At 54.7% G+C, this 21,858-nt stretch overlaps 1 protein-coding gene across 1 annotated transcript in view; it reads right to left on the bottom strand.

The window, feature by feature from the left end:
- The window catches only part of SLC9A1 (solute carrier family 9 member A1), a 46,501-nt gene extending 25,451 nt beyond the window's left edge, over positions 1 to 21,050 (bottom strand). The window contains exon 1 of the mRNA XM_004603487.2: positions 19,919 to 21,050. Within this exon, the coding sequence (XP_004603544.2) occupies positions 19,919 to 20,264 (346 nt within the window). The 5' untranslated portion in view covers positions 20,265 to 21,050. The remainder of the gene's footprint in view (positions 1 to 19,918) is intronic.
- Between the last annotated feature and the right edge of the window lie 808 nt (positions 21,051 to 21,858).

Raw genomic sequence — 21,858 nt, 5'->3', positions numbered from 1 at the left:
GGTACTTGGGCCACACCTGGGGTTACTCCAGACTCTGCACCTAGGAACCACCCCTGGTGGGGCTTGGACCACAGAGCATGCTGGGGACCAAACCTGGTTCAGATGCAGGTACGGCAAATGCCCTACCTGCTGTACTATTTCTTCAGCCCCTGTGTGGGAGTTTTGTGATATCACCGTTCACTGCCAATAGAATACCACCTCACCCTGAAAACATACGATGGCCCAAAGCCCCTCCCCAAACCACTTCCTGAACCAACAGGGCCTGCCCAGGCCCCTATCACTGCCTGGTGAGCCCAGAGGGCACCAGCAGCCTGGACCCTCATGTGTGCCTGGCACTGCGAGCGGAGGTTAAACACGGGGCATGTTCTATGAACACCTTATCACTCCAAATGCTTCCTGGAGAGAAGCAGGGCGAGGCAGACAAAGGCCCCAACCCAGACCAGTCTGTTTTTCTAATCTCTGACGTGTTTTTTTGGAGGGTGGACTCTCCCAAGCAGTGTTCAGGGGGCTTGGAGGGCACTCCTTGTCCTCCTCAGCTACCCTGGTTGCATGGTTCAACGTCAGTGCCTGAGGATGCAATGCTTGGCATTGCAATGTTGTGGACCACAGAGGATCTAACCGGGTCAGGTGGAATCATGTTTTGCATATGCTCCTGGCCCCTGGGGCAAGCTCCCAGCCTGTTTTCAGTTTCTTGTCCTCAGTTGAAGCCATAATCTCACAGGCTGAGGGGAATCCCTGGTGGCCCCTCTTGCAGAGGCCGTGAGGGCAGAGCTCAGGAGAAGCCAATGCTGCACCAACCAGGGGCCTTCCTCTGAGGAAAGGAGCAGGGGTCCTGGTGGGGTTTCCCAGGTGGCAGGAAGGGGTTGGGGAAGTAAAAGAGGCCGGGTCTCGGGGTACAGGGGGAGCTGTGGCCTAGACTGGCGAGGGACCTCCCTCCCCATCCATGCCTGAGAATGGCCCTGTGCACAGGAATCACTCCTGAAGGGCTCAGGGCACCACATGGGATGACACATGCGCCCTGCCCACTCCAGCCCCTTTTATCCTTTTCATGAACAACAACAAAACCTGGAAGAACGGTGCATATTTGAAATTTGTATGATGCTATGACAAGAATTTTTTTTTTAAATAGGGGGGAAATTTGCCTGAGCGCCTGCTTTAACTTAAAACTCAGAGGACACATGCTGTGCGTGTAGGAGGCCCAGGTTCAGTTCTCGCACTTCATGGTGGTCTGGTACACCACTGGGAGTGACCCCCCAGGCAGAGAGGCAGGAGAAGCCCCTGAGTGCTGCCGGGTCAACTCTCAAACCCAAACTAAAATAAACACACTGTAATCGATGATCTCATTTAATTTTTCCCCACACCCCATGGAATGTGTTTGTTCACAGCCTGATCATTGTCAAAACCAGGAAAATCAACTCAGACCCCCATCAAGAGGACAAGAATGGGATTCATACAAGGCACTGCTGTGCAGAGACCAGAAGAACAAATCCCTGGGACAGGGGATGGCAATGGAAGCTCCTGGATCCACGGCACACGCAAAGCCTGACTCCAGTTTCATGAGATTTAACAACAGGGAAATCGACAGATATCCAGAAGTCTAGACAGTGGCTATTTCAGGAGTGTGGGCTACAGACTGGGACGGGAACTTAGGGGGCACACAGGCGTCTTCCACTGTGATCTCCGTGGTTGTTAAAGGAGGCAGAAGTGTGTGAAAAATCTCTGCGCGTCACACTTTCAGATCAGTACCAGTGAGGCGGGAGTGAGCCGATGTGTGAGGTAAGCAGGCTAAGGCCAGAGAGCTGGCAGGTAGTCCTGACCTTTGCCATCCAGGCTCTGGACAGGCAGCCTCATCCTCGGGCGCAGCTGTGAGGCCTACAGAGAACTGTGATGCCATCACCTGCCACACCTACCAAGCCAGGCTACCTCAAAACCCTCCTGAGAGCTGCTGCTTAACTGGCAGGGACGAACAGGAGCTGGGGACTGGAGTAGAGCCCTGTGTTAGGAGAGAGTGCCCAGCATTCACCCACCTGTTGGCCAGGACCCACAGTGAGGGGTTTCAGGTATGGACAGGCCATGTGATGGCTGAAGAGGCCTGAGCTTGGCCGAGCACCTGGGCTTGCCTCTGATCCCTGGTCACCCTGCCTTACACTGTCCTCCCACACCCCCGGCCAGTCTGATCCCCCTGTCCAGTCAGGGACCAGGAACAGTGAGCCGGAGAGCCACCCACTCCCTGCTTTAAATTCCCGCCCTGCCCAGGCTGCCCTCCCTCCCCCTCCAAAGGCACCACCTCCTGTTGCTTGGCAGGGAGCCCCCCTCCTGCTACATCCTCTCTACTGTGCCCCAACTCCTACACAATCCTTGCTCCAAACCACTGCCTGCAGTTTCCCATCTGATCAGTTTCTCAGGGTGGATAATTACCCACAGAGAAAGGAGGCGGAAAATCCCTGGAGCCAAGAACACAGGGGGGGAAAAAACTTGAGCTGGACCATTCTCCACTTGCCCAGAGTTTTCATCCTGAGCTCCAGGATGGCCTGAGGTTTGGGCTCCCCTCCCCCTCCCCCGCCGACCCCCTGGTGGTTCCCACACCTACAGCAGAGTCCACAGCCCTCTGTGTGAAACCTGAGGCTCTCTTAATCTGTCTCCTTATTCACCTCAGTGCCCTCGTCCCATGCTCTCAGGAAGAGCCCCAGAACCTTTTTTTTTGCTTTTTGGGTGACACCCGGCAATGCACGGGGGTTACTCCTGCCTCATGCGCTCAGGAATCACTCCTGGCGGTGCTCGGGGGACCATGTGGGATGCTGGGAATCGAACCGGGTCAGCCGCGTGCAAGACAAACGCCCTACCCGCTGTGCTACTGCTCCAGCCCCAGTTTTGTTTATTTTAGCAAAAAAAAAAAAATGTTTAATCTCTCCTTAATGTGTCTTTTCACAAGCACTAAATCTGAAGAATGGTGAAGAAGGAAACAGCTGTGTATTTACAAAACCTGAGGGCCCTGTCCGCCACGCTGTTTCTGAGAAAAGCTTCAGCTAAGTAGGGGAATCTTTGGGTGGGGGTGGCTCAGTGGCCCTAAAGGAGTAACTGTGGGCTTTGTCTGAACAACCTTCTCTTCCTAAACATATCTAGGCTAGTTTGGACAGCATCAATGACCTGAGCCACCAAGTCCCTACCAGGGAGAAAGGGCGGGTGGCACCCTCAGCAGAGCCAGGAAGCAGGAGATGCGGGGGCCGACGGCCTCAGGGTGCCGAGCCCCGAGGTCAGGGGGACAGGGCAAACCTGAGGTTTGGGGAGAGGCAGGAGGTGCCCGCGGTCCCGAGCAGAGGAAAGGGCGGGCAGATCCTGCCACCGCCGCGGCTGTTTGCGTGTTTGTCTCCCACACACGACCAGCAGCACTGCGGGGGCTGGAGGACGCCTCCCACTCAGCTCAGTCGTGCCTGGCACACAGGAGGTGCTCAGGGGGTGCTGAAGAGGCGGCGCAGGGGAGCAGGGGGCTTGGCAGAGGGCTTGTCGGGACAGGGGGACATCCCGCTCAGCCCAGCTCTGCCACTCCCCTCTATGCCTGTGGGCAAGTCATTTCCGCTCAGCCTTCTGCTTCCTCCTCCGCAGCGAGATGAGGGAGTTGGGCAAACCCCCGGCACAGCCCTTTGTCACTGGGAGCCCCTCCTGCCCGCTGCTCCCCCAGCTGTGCCCGCCAGGAGACAGGAGGCTCCTGCCTGCTAACTCCTGGAGCACTTCCATTACACGGTCTGATCTGGGGCTGAGTCCTGGGTAGTCGCCCAGCCATAAAGGCCGTATTCTCTCACTCTGGACCTGCCATTCTGGGCCTGGAGTCCCCAGGCCACGTGGGATCTTCGGGATCGGCCGGGAGCAGGCATGCCAGGACCTGGTGCTTGGCGGTGCCACGCCTCCCACATGACGGGTCTGGTGACCGCCCGCCTGCAGGCATGGGGCTCGGGCAGAAGAAGAGGCAGGAGTCCAGCAGTGCCTGGCGTCCCGCTCAGCCTCTCCATTCTCCAATGCCCTCCTGCCCTCTCGCTCTGCTCACCCCTCCTCTCTCCCTCGGTTCCCGCCTACCCGGGAAGGGCTCTCGCAGGGCAGAGCGTGGATCCCACTGCGGCCTGACTGGAGTCCTCCTGCTGAGTTGTGCTCGAACACAGTTGCTCTGAGAAGCTATGGACCAGGGACCCGCCTCCCCAGCTCATGGCAGCCAGCTTGGAGCCCTCACACCCCATTGCCAGGCTGCTCCCCGCCTCCATCTCCAGGCCCGAAAGCCCCTGGAAGCACCACACCGCATTGAGAACGCGAGTGGAACCCAAGGCTCTGAGCCCTGCCCTCCTCTTCATCTCCGCAACTCACCTCCCCGCTCTCACCCCACTCCAGCTTCCTCAAATATCCCCGCCCCGCAGGCCGCTGGGTCTCTGAAAGGCATGTCCCACCTAAGCCTTAGCAACGTGGAGAGACTGCAGCACCCGGGCCCACGTGGCCGAGACCCTCACTCTTCTCTACGAGATACCCGTCACGGGCTGGCGCTGTGGCCCTGCCCAGCAGCTCCCGCCGGGACACGAGCATCAGGAGTCTCCTCGTCTTGCTCCTGGCTGTGTGCACAGCACCCAGTGTCTCAGGGAGATGCGGGGAGTGAGTGGGGGGAACCCTGCACTGGGTGGGGGCTCCGGGAGATGAAGTGAAGAGGTGACATCTGACTGCGGCTTGCGGGAAAGAACTGGCCTAGCAGATGGGGGTACAGGCCCAGTAAGGCTCCGGGTGGCTGAAAAACCCTGAAAGGTGCTGAGAGTGAGGCTGGGGGGAAGCATCAGGGCACAGGTTGGGATGTAGCATGGCAAGCACTTGCCTTGTGTGTGTGAGGCCCTGGGTTCAATCCCTGCATCTCCAAGAGAGAGGGAGAGAGAAAGAAAGGGAGGGGGGAAACTGAGCATGAGAGAGAGGAGTGAGAAAAGAGAGACAGAGAGGCAGAGGAGAGGTGAGGGCGGTGCCTTTCCTAGATTTTACTCTTCATTTCACTTGAGAAACCATCGAGAGGCTAACAGCAGGGAACACCCACGTCCCCGAGTCACGGCTTGATGGAGAGTGATTACGGGGAAAGGGGAGTGGAACCGGGGACTGTTCCAGAGTCCACTGGGGTCAGCAGGTTAGAGACGCTCAGGGCTTGGAGAGGGAGAGCAGGTGGGCATGGGTGATGATGAGGAACCAGGCTTTCCCTGCCCGAGGCCCCGGCCACATTGACCCCCTCTGGTGGTCCTGCCCAGCCTACCTACCCCACCACCCTCCTCACAGACCACCCCCTCAACCCCTGCCCAGCCCAGACACACCCAGCTGGCCAGGCATCCTCCCAGTTGCCCACTCATACCTCTGCTCAGGGCTTCAGGGGGTGCTGCCCAAACCGCCCCTGCTCTGAGACAGTCACATATAGGCACCTCTAAAGCCTCCACACCCCACTCACGCCAGAGGCCTCTCACCCTCTTCCTAAAGCCCTCTTGGACTTCGAGGCCCCGGCCCCAGCATCATGAAGCACTTAATCATTCCCTGTTTCACTCTGTAAGGACGCTGGGGCTGGATAAAGGCAGATAACCTCAACTCCACGTCAGGGGAGGGTGCCCTAGGCATGGCCGCAGCCTGGCGTCTGGTGCCACCCATCCCTGGAATTCGCCTCCCCACAGGGAGCAAGGCAGCCAGGCAGGTGGGCGAAGTGTGTTAGGGGTGAGGAGGAAGGGGTGGAGCTCCCCAAGCAAAGGTTAATGGTTCTGCTTTATCGGAGGCGCTCTGGGCCTCTCAGGTCGCAGTGCCTTTCTCCGGAGCCTGCCTCCAGGGGGGGTGCTGCAAATGCCAGCCACAGTGAGGCTCTGGCTCCACGCTGACTCCCCAAACCCCTGCTCTCAACTCCTCATGTGCCCCTGAAGCTGGGCACTTCCCACTCCAGCCTTGGTGAGGCTGTTAAGTGATTTGCCTTGGGGCTGGAGCCATAGCACAGCGGGTAGGGCGTTTGCCTTGCACGCAGCCAACCTGGGTTCGGGTTCGATTCCCAACATCTCATATGATCCCCTGAACACCGCCAGGGGTAATTCCTGAGCACAGAGCCAGGAGTGACCCCTGTGCATCGTCAGGTGTGACCCCCCCACTCCCCCCAAAAAAGTGATTTGTCTTTTGGTTTCAGACCAGGATTCATCAGTGTAGATCAATGTGTGCTGAGCAGGATTCGCCTTCTCCCAACTCAGACCGCCCCTTGTCTCATCTGCAATCCCCTCACCCCACTCCCAGAACCGCCCTGACCCAGTGCCCTCTGGCCCACATGCCTAAAACATCCTCCAGGGCTGTACTCCACCTTCTTTAATGCAACCAGAACAGGGCAACTCCCGCTTCTGGGCGCTTACAAAATGCTGACCGATATTATCCTTTTGATTGGGGAAACCAAGGCTGAGACAATGAGCTGCTGTAGCTAGGAAGGGGCAGAAATCTTTCCCCTGTAATGTTGGCTCAGTTCACCTGGCACCTTATCAGAGTTGGGCCTATTTTAAAAGCCATCATCTGTTCTGCAAACTTCAGTGCTCTTATAAGCAGCACATCAAGTTGTCATACAAAAAAAAACGTGCCTTGCTCATTAAATGTTTCAAGTGCAAAGTCTGCTGCTCCAACGAGGTGGGGAAAAGCCTATGAAGTAGGAGAAAAAGCACAGGATTTGGCATGAAAAGCCCAACCCTGGCTTCAGCTGGGCCACAGTCAGCTGTGTGAGAGACCTTTTCTCTCCCCTAGGCTCTTTAGGGTTCCTGATCCTGGAGGGGGTCCTAGGTAGCACCATTTATTGTGTTAAGAATGTGACAAACTCTGGCCCGCATCTGACACCAGAACTCCACAAATCCTCCCCAGCATCCTTGCCCCGTTTCATTACCCATGCTGTCAATGGCTGACTTGAGATTGAAAGAGGGGAAGTAACTTTCCCTGCATGATGCAAAGCTGTGGAAAGCATTAAGTGGCACCAAGAGGAAGACAGCAGAGATCTGAACCCATGTCCATCAAGATGCCAAGTCTATGTTCCAAACAAGTCTGTTCTGGTAACTTCCTTTGCAACTCAAAGGGTCTGTCCCCAGTAGAAACTTCTAGAAGTCCTCGATCCTGAGAGTATGTCACTTCAATCCTATCCATCCTTCAAAACTTGTTCAATAATCACCCCCAGGGGTCTTGCATGTGGCCGACCCAGGTTCAATCCCCAGCATCCCATATGGTCCCCTGAGCAGCGCCAGGAGTAATTTCTGAGTGCTGAGCCAGGAGTATGGCCAGGTGTGGCCCCCAAATAAACAAAAATAATTCAATGATCACCCCCCCACACACAATCCTCCCTGGTGGGAAGGTCTTCTCTGCCTCCTCTAGCCTCTGCTTGAATTCCACCTGCACCTAGAAACTTAGTCACTTTTTACTGCATCTCTCTGCCACTTCTCCAGGCCTAGAGCTCCCAGAGAAGCAGAGCTCCTTCCTCTGGTGTTCTCTCTTCCAAGCAGGCAGGCCTGGAGGGGTGGGTGCAGCTGAGTGCCCCTCCCCACCCCTCCCCCAGCATGCTGTAACCTGAGTTCTGGGCTGTGCACAGCTAGGTGAGCTGGTTGGCCTCCTGCTGGCATCCTGCCTCCCTGGTACAGCATCCAGATTCCTGTGGGCCCTGGAGGTAAGATGTCATTCCTCAGTCTGATGGCAAAGATGCTGCAGAAAGCACAGCGAGGCTCAACTCTGGCCTGTGCCAGTCTAGACAGGTCGGAGGAACCCCACCGGCCTCTGAGCCAGCTAAGAAGTCTGGAGCCTTGCACTTGCCCCCCTTCAAGGGTGAACATGGCGAAGGCCAAAGGCTTGCCTGAGAGGAACAGCTCCCCGATGGAAACTGCAGCCACCCTTACTCAGATCCGAAAGCCTCTACTGGAGTTACCACTGCTTAGAGACCAACAGCCAGGCTGAAGACCACGGCCGCTCCGCTTGATCCTGCCGCTTACTTCCAGGAGGCGTGGGGTTAGAACACAGAGCAAGGGAAGTCCTGCCTCTGCAGTTAATTCATGTTCAGCTCTGGACCAGCAAGGGGAAACTGAGGAGAGGGATCAGCACCTCTTTGCTCCCCTCTGGGGCCTGGAGCCATAGACCCTGGCCAGGTTCTCTCTGCCTCTAATGCCTAGGGGGTACAGTGATCTTTCTTTCACTTCCACAAGCGGAGAGAGAGCAGAAGATGTGCCCCCACCCCTCCTCAGCAAACAGGAAGAGCCAATCAGGATTGCTGTACTGTGACATCAGAGGCTGTCCCCTTGAACAGCTATCCTGGTTTCTGCTGCTCCCCCTAACAGAGCCTCTGAGGAGTCTGGGCTTTGGGCACTTTGGGGAAAAGGGTGGGAGACCTGAGTTACCTCTCTGGGTGTTTGCTGGAGACCTGGGGCAGAGGAAGCTGGTACCCTCCCAGCCTCCACCAGGCGGGCGGGAGGGAAGAGCTTCGGGTCTGCCTGGTTCCCCAATCCAGAAAGCTCTTTTTCGGGGCTGGAGAGACAGTATAGTAGGTAAGGTGCTTGCTTTGCATGTGGCCAACCTGGGTTTGATCCTGGTGTTCCATATGATCACATATGGTCACTGCCAGGAGTGATTCCCGAATGCAGAACCAGGAGTAACACCCTGAACATCACCAGGTATGGCCCCCAAACAAAACCAAACAAAAACCACAGAAAGCTTCTCTAGCTATTCCACCTTTCCTCTCCCCAGGAGTCCCATAGTGGGGATGCCTAGCAAATCCCACTCACCTCAAGATTAAGCGTTACTCTGTTCCTTGCCCTATTCTCATTCTGAAAGTAGGAAGACATGTTTTAAATCTTTCAGGGGGCCCTTGGATCCTTCTCAGAATCTGTGGCTACTATGGGTCTCCTGCTGATTAAAATGTATACAAATGTCTACAGAGATCATTTGCAGGCAGGGGTAGGTATCCATTGGTCCCTTAAATACTACCTAGGACTCAGGAAGAGCCTTAGAAACCTAACTGTAGAATAACAGCTTGCTGGTCAACCAATTCTCCTGCCTAAGCCACAGCCTCTTCTTATGCAACCCCTCCTGAATGAACTTCCTCTTTTCTACCTAGTCCAAGGTGCAAAACCACCTCCTGGGGCTGGCGAGATAGCTCAGTGGGTTGTACAAACGCTTTGCATGCAGAAGACCCAGATTCGACCCCCTGGGCACCACCATAATGACCCCTGAGCCCAGAGCTAGAAGGTACACCCGAGTATCACTGGGTGTGGTAAAATTAAAAAGACCACCTCCTGGAGGTGGCGGGAGGGAAACTGGAGACAGTGGTGGTGGGAAATGTACTCTGGTGAAAGGAGGGGTGTTGGAACATTGTATGACTGAAACCCAATAATTAGCATCTTTGTAACTGTCTCAGGGTGATTAAAAAAAAAATCACTTCCTCCAGGAAGGCTTCTCTCAACTCACACAATTTCCTACTCACTCTTTCTTCTTGTGTTGTCTTACTTTCGCCAACAAGAGAGCCAATCTTCTGCAGGTCCATTTACTGAACCCTATAACCTTAAGCTGGGTCAAAGATGATGGTGATCTCAAACCTGGTTCAATCCCTGACACAGTGTGTGATCCCTAAAGTTCTACCCTAAAGATCCCTGAGCACAGAACCAGGAGTAAGCCCTGAGCACAGCTGGGTGTGGCCCCAAAACCAAACCAAGCCAGAAAAAGTCCCAGAGAGATTTCCTATTGATCTGCAATCAACAGATAGGCAAAGTAAGGCTTACGGAGACAAAATGACTTACGATCAGTCAATGTGCAAGAAAAAGGCACAGCAAGAGCCGGATCTCAGGTCCCTCATTCCCAGTCTACGGCTTTTTCTCTACACAAATGGCCTTGTGAAACCTAAATCTGCCCTCTTGCTTACACACTTGGCTGCCAAGAGGATTTCTGCAAAGGTGCGCAAGAAAAGTCAACAATCGGAGCCTGATGGAAACAGAAGAGACAGGGACTCTGACTTTTTACCTAAATACCCTTTTGTTGGGTTTTATTTTTGTTTGTTCTGTTTTCCACCATAATCACGCTTCATTTATTCATACCGAAGAAATAAAAGCACCACAGAAAGGAACGTTGGCCTCAGTCTGCCTGCAACACACACACACAGGGAAACAGAGAAGCCAGTCAACCCGCCCTGGTCCAGTTATAAACGAATGAGATTGTCTTCTGCATGGTTTATGGCCAACTGGTCTCGTTAATTCACAGTCACGGGGGCAGCTGATGGTTTGAGGAACCTTCCCGGGGAAAAGCTTGATTCAATTAGGGCTCTTGGCAGCTCCCTGAGGAAGTTCTGGTATCTCACTTTTACTTACACAAATTGAGGGCAGACCAAACAGACCTGGCCATTCCTGAGGGACCCCACATGCCCGGGCGGGTCCTCGGCCCACCCTCCTTTGGAGCCAGGCTGAGCGAGGGAGTGAAGGGCACCGAGTCTCACCCCCACAGCTGGCGGGCAGATGCTGAAGACGTGCAGCCTGTTGCCTTCCACACTCAGCCAAGCTCCTGGGCACACCGTCTGGCACCTAACCTCTCCAACCTGTGTTCTCCCTGCCCTCCGGAGCAGTCAAACTGGTTTTTTAATCCCCAAAGCCCTCCCATGAATCCTCTTGCTACAAGGAAGTCAGTCTTCGCACATGAACTTCCTTCCTCCGTTCTAGGCAGGTAAGCAAAGGCCCTGTCTTCAAGGGGCTTCCTTCCTGTGGGGTGCGGACTAAGGGTGATGGCTTTTGGTCCTGCCTCTGGTCTAACTCCTCCCCATCCTTCAAGACCTATTCAAGTTCCATCTCCTTGGGATAAGCTTTTCCTAGCACTCCTGTCCTGAGAGACTGGACAGCTCTGGCCTCTGAACTTTGCCTCTGCAGGTCTGCCCATTCAGTTACTCTCCCCGTCAGCTCACAGCGAGGAAGGCCCAGGTTTCTCTCTTTTTGTTTCCAAGAAAGTGTTTGTTGATCTCCTGGGGTTAACTTCAGCCAGCGTGTCCCCTGCACCGGTGTGAGCAGACTCATGAGTCAAGCTGAGCTCCGTCCCTGCTGGCCAACAGCGTGCGACCTGGCCTTTGTGACCGTGCCTAGCACATGGCAAGTGCGATGTGACGGTGTTAGCTCATTGTTATTCCATTGAGTCCGGGGGCTCTGCCTGACACAGAGCTGTGCTGTCTGCCCCCTGCACCTCTGTGGCCTGGTCGCAAACCAAGCAGAGCCTGGGGAAAGGCCAGTCTGGGCTTAAGGGTGAATGTCCCCAAAGGGTCCCCAGGAAGGAACAGGACTTCTCAGCCTCAACTTGCCTCAGAGTTATTTAAGGGCAGACTTTTTAAGGAAAGCTCTTGCCGGAGTGATCTGAAAACACCAGATTCTCACCAAGTCGGTCTTAAACTCAGGGGTCGGGTCCATCCTACTGGACTCCCCCTCCCCACCCCCACTCCCAGATGGCCCCTTCACATGCCGGATGAGCTTGGGGGGGGGTTGTGACTAGATGACATCACTGTGACCCCAGGGAAGCAGGGCGGGCCACTGATCCAGGCCCAACCCAAAACTTAGTTCAGTTAAAATTAGATTAGCCCATAAGATTAAAAATACCCACATATAATCACGGGTTGCCTTAAAGTATCAGTTGATGTTTATCGGCATCTAAAGAGACGGTTTGGCCCAGTGCGGTGTGTGCAGACAACCTTGGGGAGACGCGTCTGACTCAGACGTTTGCAGGGGAGTGAGCGCTGCAAGGAGGCCCACACAGGCGATGGATGACTCAGGAAGAACCCGGGTCCCAGGTCTGCTGAGTGAGCCTCCTCGCCCCACCAGAGAAGGCAAGGGGGCAGGTGGGCCAGGGGGTGGGAGGGGTCCTGGGGCTGGGGGGGAGGCGGTGAGTCAGCCAGCCGTGAGTATTCCCAAAGGGCGACCGGGGACCCCAGCTCCGTTCCCCTGCCCCTCCTGTGTTTCTGAATGCCACCTCTTCTTTACAGCACAACTTAGGGGGTGGGGGCACAAACCCAAGAAATAATACTTAGAGAACAGCCAAAATTCACTGCACCAAAACCTCTAAACTGCCACATTTCTAAAGGACTACGGGAGGGCCAGGGAGGACTCCCAGCGCTGGAGCGCATGCCTTGTACTGACAAGGCCCAGTCACAACCCCAACTCCCCACTGCTGGTACCACCTGCACGGTGTGGCCCGGGTGGGTCAAGCCCAGAACCATCAGGTCCCACAGGCAGAGGAGCAATGGTCCCCAAGCCTCCTGAGCACTGTTCAGGAGACACCCCCACCCCACCAAAAAATAAAGAGATAAAGAGACAAGAAAGAAACAAAAAATTCTGAACTGAGAGGGAGCCAGGGCACGATAATAAAAAGCACAAGGGGTCCTGAGCCCAAGGGCGCTGGGCGTACACACCAGTGATTTCTAGCCACACCACCACCTGACGCCACCTTTATAATGTGAGCTTAGTAAGTGGCAGCAACTGTAAGGAATATTTAATGAAAAAACTACAAATTAGGAAATGGGCCCAGAGAAGTTGTGTTTTGCTTAAAGTCACACAGCCAGGCAGCAAAGAACTAAGACCAGGTCTCATGTTCTGACTTCTCTCCTCCTATCCATCCATCAGCCTTCACTGCTCTTCCTCTTCTTCCTCTTCCTGGAGAAGTTCACCCAAACACAGGTGTGCAGGCGGTGCTGGTAAGAACTCACACCTTACGGCAGGGGTGATAACAGTGGACCTGGAGTACATAGCTCCGAGGCAGCAGTCCTGGGCTCCCAACACCTCATGAGAACCACCCTGAGAACCAGGAACAACCTCCATGTCCCTGAGCACAGCTGGGTGTGGCCCCCAATTTTTTTTAAAAGGCACCAAGACCTGAGCCCACCACAGCCCACCCTGCTACCTTAAGCCCTTCCCTGCACCAAGAGGAACCAGGGTCTCTCCCATCAAGGATGTGTTTAGCTATTCACTCCCGTCAAAGCCACTTTGGATCTCTGGTTCCCCTTGATCCCTGCGGCACTCCAGAGTGTTAGTCATGTAGAAAGAGGTTGGCGCCTTGGGCTTAAGGACAGGGCTTGGCCGGAGAGACAGCAGAGGGTTAAGCTTGTCTTGCACGTATCCGATCTTGGTTCAATCCCCAGTATCACATATGGTCCCCTGAGCACCACCAGGAGTATCCCCTGAGCAAAGACACAGAAGTCATGAGCGCCAGGGGATAGGGACCTCTCCTTGCCACCTGCCCCCTGCCCAAAAAGAGTACAGGGCTGGGGCCAGAGACAGAGCTCACCTGGCTGAGCACACGCTCTGCATGTGACATACCTGGGTTCAATTCCTGGCACTGTATAGTCCCAGGAGCATTCCCTGAGCCCCAACAGGTATGGCCCCAATACCAAGAGTGAAAAAAAAGAACAGGGTTTGGTTTCTTCATCATCTGGTTGCTCAGTGACCTTAGGCAGCCACAACCTGAGACAGTTTCTTTAGAATGAAAATGGGTATGTTAATATTCTATCCGTGGGACCACTGAGAAGATTAGAACAAAATACTAGATATGTGAGTGCTTTGGAAACAAATTACAGCATTAATGAGAATAACCTCTAAACTCCAACTCCCTTAAAATCTGGGCTACCAGGGGCTGGAGTGATAGCATAGCGGACAGGGCGTTTGCCTTGCACTCGGATGACCCAGGTTCGATTCCCATACAGTTCCCTGAGCACCGCCAGGGGTAATTCCTGAGTGCAGAGCCAGGAATGACCCCTGAGCATCGCCAGGTGTGACCCCCCCCAAAAAAAAATCTGGGCTACCAGTTCCCAACAGTGACCACCTTTCGGGTAAACCTATTGGTTCCTGAGGGTCAGCATCCCTTCCCCCTGCCCACCCTGAGGTGGGAGGTCACAATCCCAGGGGAAGCCCCCCACTAACTTTCCCAACACACTTGGGAAAGAAGCATCCTCAGGCCAGACCACCAAGAAGACAGTAGACAGGGTCATTCCCAGAGGCCAGAGTCCTGACAGACTCAGGGGAAACCACAAACACAGGGACCAGGTGAGGCACCTTCCTGGGTGGGCACCAGTAAGCACAGAGGGTCTCCCACTTTCTCAGGGGAGGGCACCCCCCAGTAACAAATGCCTAGCCCCTATAGGGTATCTTTCAGTTTGTTTGTTTGGGGTCACACCCAGCACTGCTGAGGAACTAAGAGTTGTTCCTGGCCGTGGCCAGTGTCCACAGAGCAGGAGCAGGGAGTAAGGCACACCCACCGGCAGAGGGAACCTGAGGGCCAGGGACATGTGTGCACACATATGTGGTACAAGACTCAAAAAAGAAAATATGCAGCAATGGCAGATCCCAGGAGATAAACTCTTTGGGGGCCCCCTGAGAAAACCTGAATGAAATACTGTATATCTATATAGCTCAGCAGGATCCATCCCAGCACCAGCCCTGCCACGTGCACGGGTACACGCACACACACAGACCAGACACACACACACAGACCAGACACAAATACACACGCATGCACACACACACACAATGACGTGCATGGCATTACTTTGTACTCAATAAACAGTCATTCTTATAAACAGACACATAAACACCAAATGGGATGTGTCAGGCAGCCTAAGCCCTATGACTGAGCCCTGGAGAGACAACAAGGGAAATGGGTTGGGGGGGGGTGAGAAGTGAAAGCAACTGCCAAGTGCTGGGCTGGGAGGAAGATGCAGAGCAGGAGGACTCAGAGCAGGCCCTGAACCACCACTGCAAGCTGAGCAGTGGGGGCGCCCCCACAGTCCCCCTCTACACAGCCGAGAGGACGGAGGAGCATCTTCATCTCACTGACAGGCAAGTCAGACCCAGAGAAACGAGGTACCTGGCCCATGGCCACACAGGCTCTAGGTCCTTGTCCTTCCTGGACATGGCAGCTGGCAGGCGGGGCAGGGTGGGGAGGTGGGGAGGGGTGGGCACTTGGTGAATTGAGTCCAAGGTCTCTGCGGTCTGGAGACACGTGTCGGACCTGAAGGCTCCCAAGCTCCCTGCCCACCGTCTCCTCCTCAGTTAGCTGTTTACCCAGAGAGAAAAAGGTCGCCTCTTCTTTTTAGAGAGTCCCATCTGGGCTTCTTGAGACAGTTTCAAGGTGACCTTTAAGTTGTTCCTGTGTCCTCGTGAGAAGCCAGAAGCAAGTGAGTCTTCTTTCCACAGGAACCAGTGGCTGGGGCTGATATCCACACATGAGGAGCAGATAATGATCCCCTACTCACAGGCTTGTTCTAAGGAGGAAATGGCAGGATGCGCCTTGCAAAGACCAAAACCATAAAAAAAAAAAAAAGCTATAGGGATGAGAAGGGACAAAGGGAGGTTTATTTGCCTCCGGTCAGGAGACAAGGTGAATACCTGCTTAATGGAATCCCCAGTTTCTGCCAGGAGTTCCGGGTCAGGGATATGAACAAAAACTGTACAGGGGGTGCCCATGGTGAGCGGGGTCAGTGTGCGGCTGTCTTTTGGAACAAGCCCCAGATGGGCAGTGAGGTGAACTCAGGACAAAGCAGAATTCATAAGGCCCAGATCACAAGGAGGGAGGGAAGGGAGAGCGGACTTCACCCAAGGCTTCGAATCACTCACACTTGCCCGGGATTCTGACTCTGGCCTGAGCAGCTCAAAGGGCTGGAGAGTGTATACTCTGCAAAAACTTCCGGTTCAATCTCCAAACCCAGCTGGTCGTCTGAAAACCACTGTGACCTCCCCCAAAAGAAAAATTCAAAATGAGGGGCAGAATGATAGTACAGTGGGGAGGGCACTTGCCTGGCAGACCCGGGTTTGATCCTGGCATCACATATGGTCCTCCAAGCACCGCCAGGATTCATCCCTGAGTGCGGAACCAGGAGGAACCGTTCCTTGAGCACGCTGGCTGTGGGCCCCCCCCCAAGTAAACAAACAAACAAAACAAAACAAAAACCCCAAATGGTTCAGAATGTCCCAAGCTTTACTCGCCCCTCCCCACCCAGGAAAAGGCCAAAATCTCTGACTGTCAAGAGAGAGAATAAAAGGTCTAGATTTGCCTACTGTCACCCACTCTAACTCAGTGGAGTTAGTCAGACAATAACCCCGAGCATCTACCCCGGAACTTCAGTCTTTAACCCACCTCTCCCACACCCACCCCTGGCTGCACCCACCTGAGGCTCTGCTCAGTGATAAGGAATCAGGAGCAAACAGCACTCTCTAATCTGAAAGGAGGGGTACACCTTGCAAATGAAACAGCTGCCAGAAGTGACAGAATGAGGCTGACACAGCTCCTGCCCACACTGGGGCACTGGAAGATTAGGCAAGACCCAGCCTAGGGTGTAGAAAGGTGCAGAAGGAGCACGGCCTCAGCCCCCTACCCCGGAACCCACCTACCCACATCCCACACATACTGGAGGCAGTTTAGGTGAAAGGAAGGGGACAGAGTGAGTTCAACAGGCTGGAGCCCAGGCTTTGCGTGCAGGTGACTTGGATTCAAATCCTAGCTCTATACCAAACCCAAAAGTTAAAGGAAGAACAAAGTCAGTAGGACACACCCCAAATCCCAAAAATCTTGAGGAAAGGATGCCCAGTGACAGTGGAGTTTGAGCAACTTGAAAACCTTCAGCCATAAGAGCACTGTAGGCGGCTGAGGTGGGGATTCACTGCCTTAGGTGGTTAAAAACCTGCAGGGCGGGGCGGGAGTCAGCACAGCAGTTAGGTTCGCTGGGCGTGTGCCTGAGTTCCATCCCTGGCAGCACCTGGGCTCCCAAGCACTGCTGAATGCAGGCCTGGAGACCACCAAGTACTGCCAGGGTGGTCCAGGAATCCCTGTCCGGAATAGCATCTCAAACTCCAGCCTTGCATGAAACTGTCAACCCAGTTGGCAGAGAATCACTGATGGGAGCCCCAGTCCTCCTCCAGAGTACCACTTGGAAACCCCCAATCCCTCCACCGCCCCTCCTAAAAAAAAAGGGGGGGGGCTGGAGAGATAGCACAGCGGGTAGGGCGTTTGCCTTGCATGCGGCCAACCCGGGTTCAAATCCCAGCATCCCATATGGTCCCCTGAGCACGGCCAAGGGTAATTCCTGAGTGCAGAGCCAAGAGTAACCCCTGTGCATCGCCAGGTGTGACCCAAAAAACAAAAAACAAACAAACAAACAAAAAACCTCTAAAGGGGGCCTGGATCAATAGTACAGCGGGTAGGGCATTTGCTTTGCACGCGGCTGACCCAGGTTCGATCCCCAGCATCCCATATGGTCCCCTGAGCACCGCCAGGAGCAATTCCTGAGTGCAGAGCCAGGAGTAACCCCTGTGCATCACTGGGTGTTACACACACACACACACACACACACACACACACACACACACACACACACGCACACACACACTCACACGTGCACACCCTTCAGGGCCAGCTCCCACTCATCAAGTGTTTCCTGTATGCACGGGGCAGCTTTGCCTACATACATTCTTGTCAGTCTCAGCAAGTCCCCAGGTCCCCTCCCCTGTTTGGGGAAACTGAGGTTCAGAGAGGATAAGTGGTAGTGTGCCAGAAGCCTTATCTGACTTCAGTTCTACACGCTGCAAAGAGAAAGAAAAAAAATAAAAAACACAGGCTTTGCACTAGGGATATGGCTCAATGGCAAAATGCACAGCTTGTTTGCCTAAGACTTGGGTTCAAGCTCCAACAACAAGAAAAAAGAAAGTTGATGAACATAAAGATACCTAGTTTGGGGCCAAGAGATTGTTCTATGGACTGGAATACATGCTTTGCATGCCCTGGATTTGATCCCTAGTATTGCATGGTCCCCTGAGCACTAAGCCAGGAATAGCCCCCAAATTAATCACCAGGTGTGACCCAAAATACAAATTAAATGGGCTTTCACTTTGGCCACCTGAATGGGGACCCTGGGATCTTTGGGATTCCTTTCCCTACTCTCTTCCCCAGGATACCAGATACTAGGGCTCCTTTGTTTTCAGAGACAGAAAAACGTTTTTTCAAGCCCAAGGCCCCAGTTTTTGGAGCTGCAAAGGCCCTCAGAGATCATATCCAGCCTCCTCATTTTACAGTGGGAATACTGAGGCCTGAGGCTAAGTGGCTTGCCCAGTGGAAAGGCAGAAATGTCAGACTTGGAGGGGGCCACAAAGATCAATTGGCATTAAGGAGAGGCATGACTGGCCCAAGGTCACAAAGGGTGGGGGAAGAAACACCGTATCTCCTAACTTAGTCTAGAGTGAGGCACCTTTCCATAGTCCCTGCTCTGTTCCCAGGCTGCCCAGGGTCCCGGACACAGGCTCTGCCTGTGACAAAGCAGTCCCAGCCATTTGGGCTTGAGGGAAACCCCTGAATCCCCAGAGAAATGTCTTTGTGGTCCTACTCTCCTCCCACTAGAAGGTAGAGACTCGGCCTGTGGTCCAGCCCCAGGGCCCTAACAAAAGGCCAGTATGAATGGGAAGTGTGTGTGTGTGTGTGTGTGTGTGTGTGTGTTGGAGGGGGTGGGTAGTTTACAGACAGGTCTTCCACAAGCAAATGACACGTCATGGTCACTGACAACAAATTAAGACACAGGCTTCCTGACTCAATTGATAAGAGTCAAATTTAGAAATTTCGGTTAGTTTCACAGGTGGGAAAGATGGGTAGAAAAAGGCCCAGCTTGTTCAAGGTCATATATCTGTCAGATTCCATGCACATTGCTCCCCTGGCCCGGCCCTGATTTTCCCCGGAAACTGGCTGCTGTCAGGATGTGTGCTGGTGGCCCGGATCCTGTCAGGGCACCCCAGCTCCACACCAGCAGTGAGCTCTCGGTCTGCCAGAACAGCGCTTTCCTGCAGCGGGTCCCCAGCCTAGCTCACACCAGCTGAGCATCATTACGGGCTCCCACATGTCCTTCGGAAAGCCGCACAGCTTCCTGCCGAGAGTCATAACTCCCCAGATCTCCACCAGCAGAGTCCTAGGTCCCCGGGCCTGCCACAGCTAGCTGGGGCTAAGGCAAAGGCAGTTTCCAAGCCCCCCAGTATCCCTTTCAGGGACTTCTGGGTTCTGCAAGCACCAATCTCATCAATCACCCAGCAAGCAGAGCACGTAGCCTGGCTGAAGACCAAGCCCCCTGGAAGGGATCAACTTTACTCTTCCAGAAAGGTTCACAGTGTATCAGGCCAGAATCTCTAGACCCCTCTGAGTGACCCTTTCCCACTTGGCTAAGTAGCAGGTCATCGTGACTGTTCAGCCCAGACAGAACCTTGAGACACAGCTAGTGCCACTCTGGGAGTGAGCAGGGGCCAGACCCAGCTTCAACCTTCAGAACGACCCCTTCACTTCCCAGATAAACCTCAGAAGTTTCCTTGACCTATTGGCCCATGAGCTGTACTATGAGGGATGGCATTCCTAGGCCAGATATGGGCTCTGGGTGGGCGGGGCAGGGGGGCTGCCCTACCCCAAGTAGGCAAAGTTGACAGCTAACATCTTGGGGTGAAGGATTATGGGGATTCCCCCATGTTCCACCATATCGTAGATCTGCCGTACACAAGTCCCCCACTATACGCAAACTTTCAGACACACACCCCACGCAGCGTGCAATGGCACTGGTGGCTGATGATAGAAGAGACCACAACACTTGCTGAAAGACACTTGTCTTGGTCTCACACACAGCTGGGTGCCTGGCTTCCTCTGAAGTTTGACCCAGTCAAAGGAGACTTGCCCGGCCCTGACTCCTGATCGAAGGTCCCCTAGGATCTAATCCTGCTCTCCCAAGCCCCGCCTGGCTCCACTCTTGGGAGGTCTCGGGCTGCAGAGGCGGGAGCTCCACTCTGGGAAGGACAGAGATTGCAGGACGGAGGCCGCGTGTGTCACGGGAGTGGTGGAGCCTCACGGTGTATGTAAGCAGCAAGAAGCGCACGGGTTGGGTGGCACCCACCAGACTCACCTATCTTCATGAGGCAGGCCAGCAGGATCCACAGGGAGATCTCGAAGGGCGTGCGCACGTGCCCGTAGTCAATGCCCAGCACGGGAAAGGCCTTTCGGGCCTTCAAGTGATGCTCGGTGACTGACCGGTTAACAGGGCGGCTCTCGGGGATGATATCAGGGGGGGCTGTGGTGACATCCCCCATGGAGCGTTCCCGAGGAGGGGGGACGGTGCTGGCGGTAGGACTGAGCTGGAGGCCATGGCTCCTGAGGATGGGAGGCAGCCCCAGCAGGGCCAGCAGCAGCAGCAAGGAAGGGAAGGGGCGCGGTGGCGAGAGGCCACAGATGCCAGACCACAGAAGCAGCATGCTGCTCACTCAGCCCCGGAGACCCCCAAGCTCAGCAGAGTGACAGCAAGACCCAGGACATAGGTAGCAAGGATCAGTGGGTGGCGAGAGACACTGGGGCGGTCTCTAGAGAAAGTTCATGTCTCAGGTATTTGAATGGAAGCAGTCCTCCGAGGGTGGAGGAAGGCTGGGTTCTCTCCAGAACTCCAGGCTGGGAAAGAGGGACAGGACGCAGGCTGCACCGCGGGGAGCGACCCAAGGTCTGCAACTCCAGGCCTGGGAAAGGGCGAGAGAGGAAGAGAGGGTGCCCGAGGGACACAGGAAGGGGCAGGATAGGCTGGACCCAGGCAAGGAAGAGAAGGAGGGAGGGCTGGGAGCCAGAGCAAAGTGAGTGAGGAGCTGGGACTCTGCTAGGGCGAGGGGCAGGGAGCCTGAGCTAAAGGAAGGGGTAGGAGAGGGTAGGATCCAGTCGGGGGAAGGACAGAGGGGGCTGGAAGCCCAGGGTGCGAGGCAGCAGTGAAGGCGGAAAGCGGTCGGGAGCGTGCCCTCGCAGGGAAGGGCCGGACGCAGGAGCGCCGGCCCGGCTGAGATTCCGGGGAAATGGAGAGAAGCGGAAGGCGGAGGCAGGCGGCCTGGCTGGAGGGCGCCTCGGGGCAGGCTCGGGGGTGGCTTGCAGGGGGCCGGCGGCAACACGCCCCTCCTTTCGGTCCTGCGCGGCACTGCACTCCGCCCCGGCCCAGCGTCTGCTCCTCCGTGTCCGGCTCCGGCTTCCGCCCCAAGCCTGGCCCCAGCGCCGCCGGCGGCTGACTGCTGCCCGTCAGAAGCCAGTATTGCCTTTTATAGGCACCAGCGAGCAGCCGGCACGGCCTGCTAGAGGGACCCGTCAGCGCCCGCACGGCGCAGCGACCCCTATCGCGGGGGAGGGAGTCTCACAGAGGAAGAGGAAGAAGTCCGTGGGGGGTTGAGGGGGAGTGGGGGAAGTTCACATAGAATACAAAGATTCTCATACGGATAAAACGCTTCACCATGTACATAGCGCTCTCATATCAACCTCTCAGTCACATGAAAGTGTCCGAGTAATCCCGGGAAAAATATATTATTATTCTGTGTTTCATTACCATGTGACCTTGAGTAAGTTACTTAACTTCCTGTCCACGGCTTTCTCCACTGGCAAGTGAAGATAGTAGCATCAATTTCAGAGGAATATTGTGATGTCTGAGTTAGGTCATCGGAATGGAAACTAAAAGGCAGAGTATGTTACAGTTAGTAATAGTTGTTACAGTTGGTTCTGCAGGTGAGGAAACAGGTTAAGAAAGTTCCCTAGCTAGCATGTAACTCATATTAGTTTGCTAAGGCTGCTGTAACAAAATACCACAAAGGTGTGGGGGCAGGAGGGGGAGTGATTGCTTCAAACACTGAAATGAATTACTTTATATACTGTAACTGAAGTTCTAAAATGAAAATGGCCTCTGAGGACCTCTGAGGCACAGAGAATCTGTTCTGTCTTTCCTAGTTCTAACAGTTTGCTACATTCTTTAGTGTTCTGCCATTGTGTTACTGTAACACCACATGCAATATCCCCCATTTGTCTGAATCTAGAATTTCCCCCTTCTTT

This window comes from Sorex araneus, chromosome 5 (assembly GCF_027595985.1).
Source record: "Sorex araneus isolate mSorAra2 chromosome 5, mSorAra2.pri, whole genome shotgun sequence".
NCBI classification, from domain to species: domain Eukaryota; kingdom Metazoa; phylum Chordata; class Mammalia; order Eulipotyphla; family Soricidae; genus Sorex; species Sorex araneus.
This window is presented reverse-complemented; position numbering and strand designations above follow the sequence as displayed.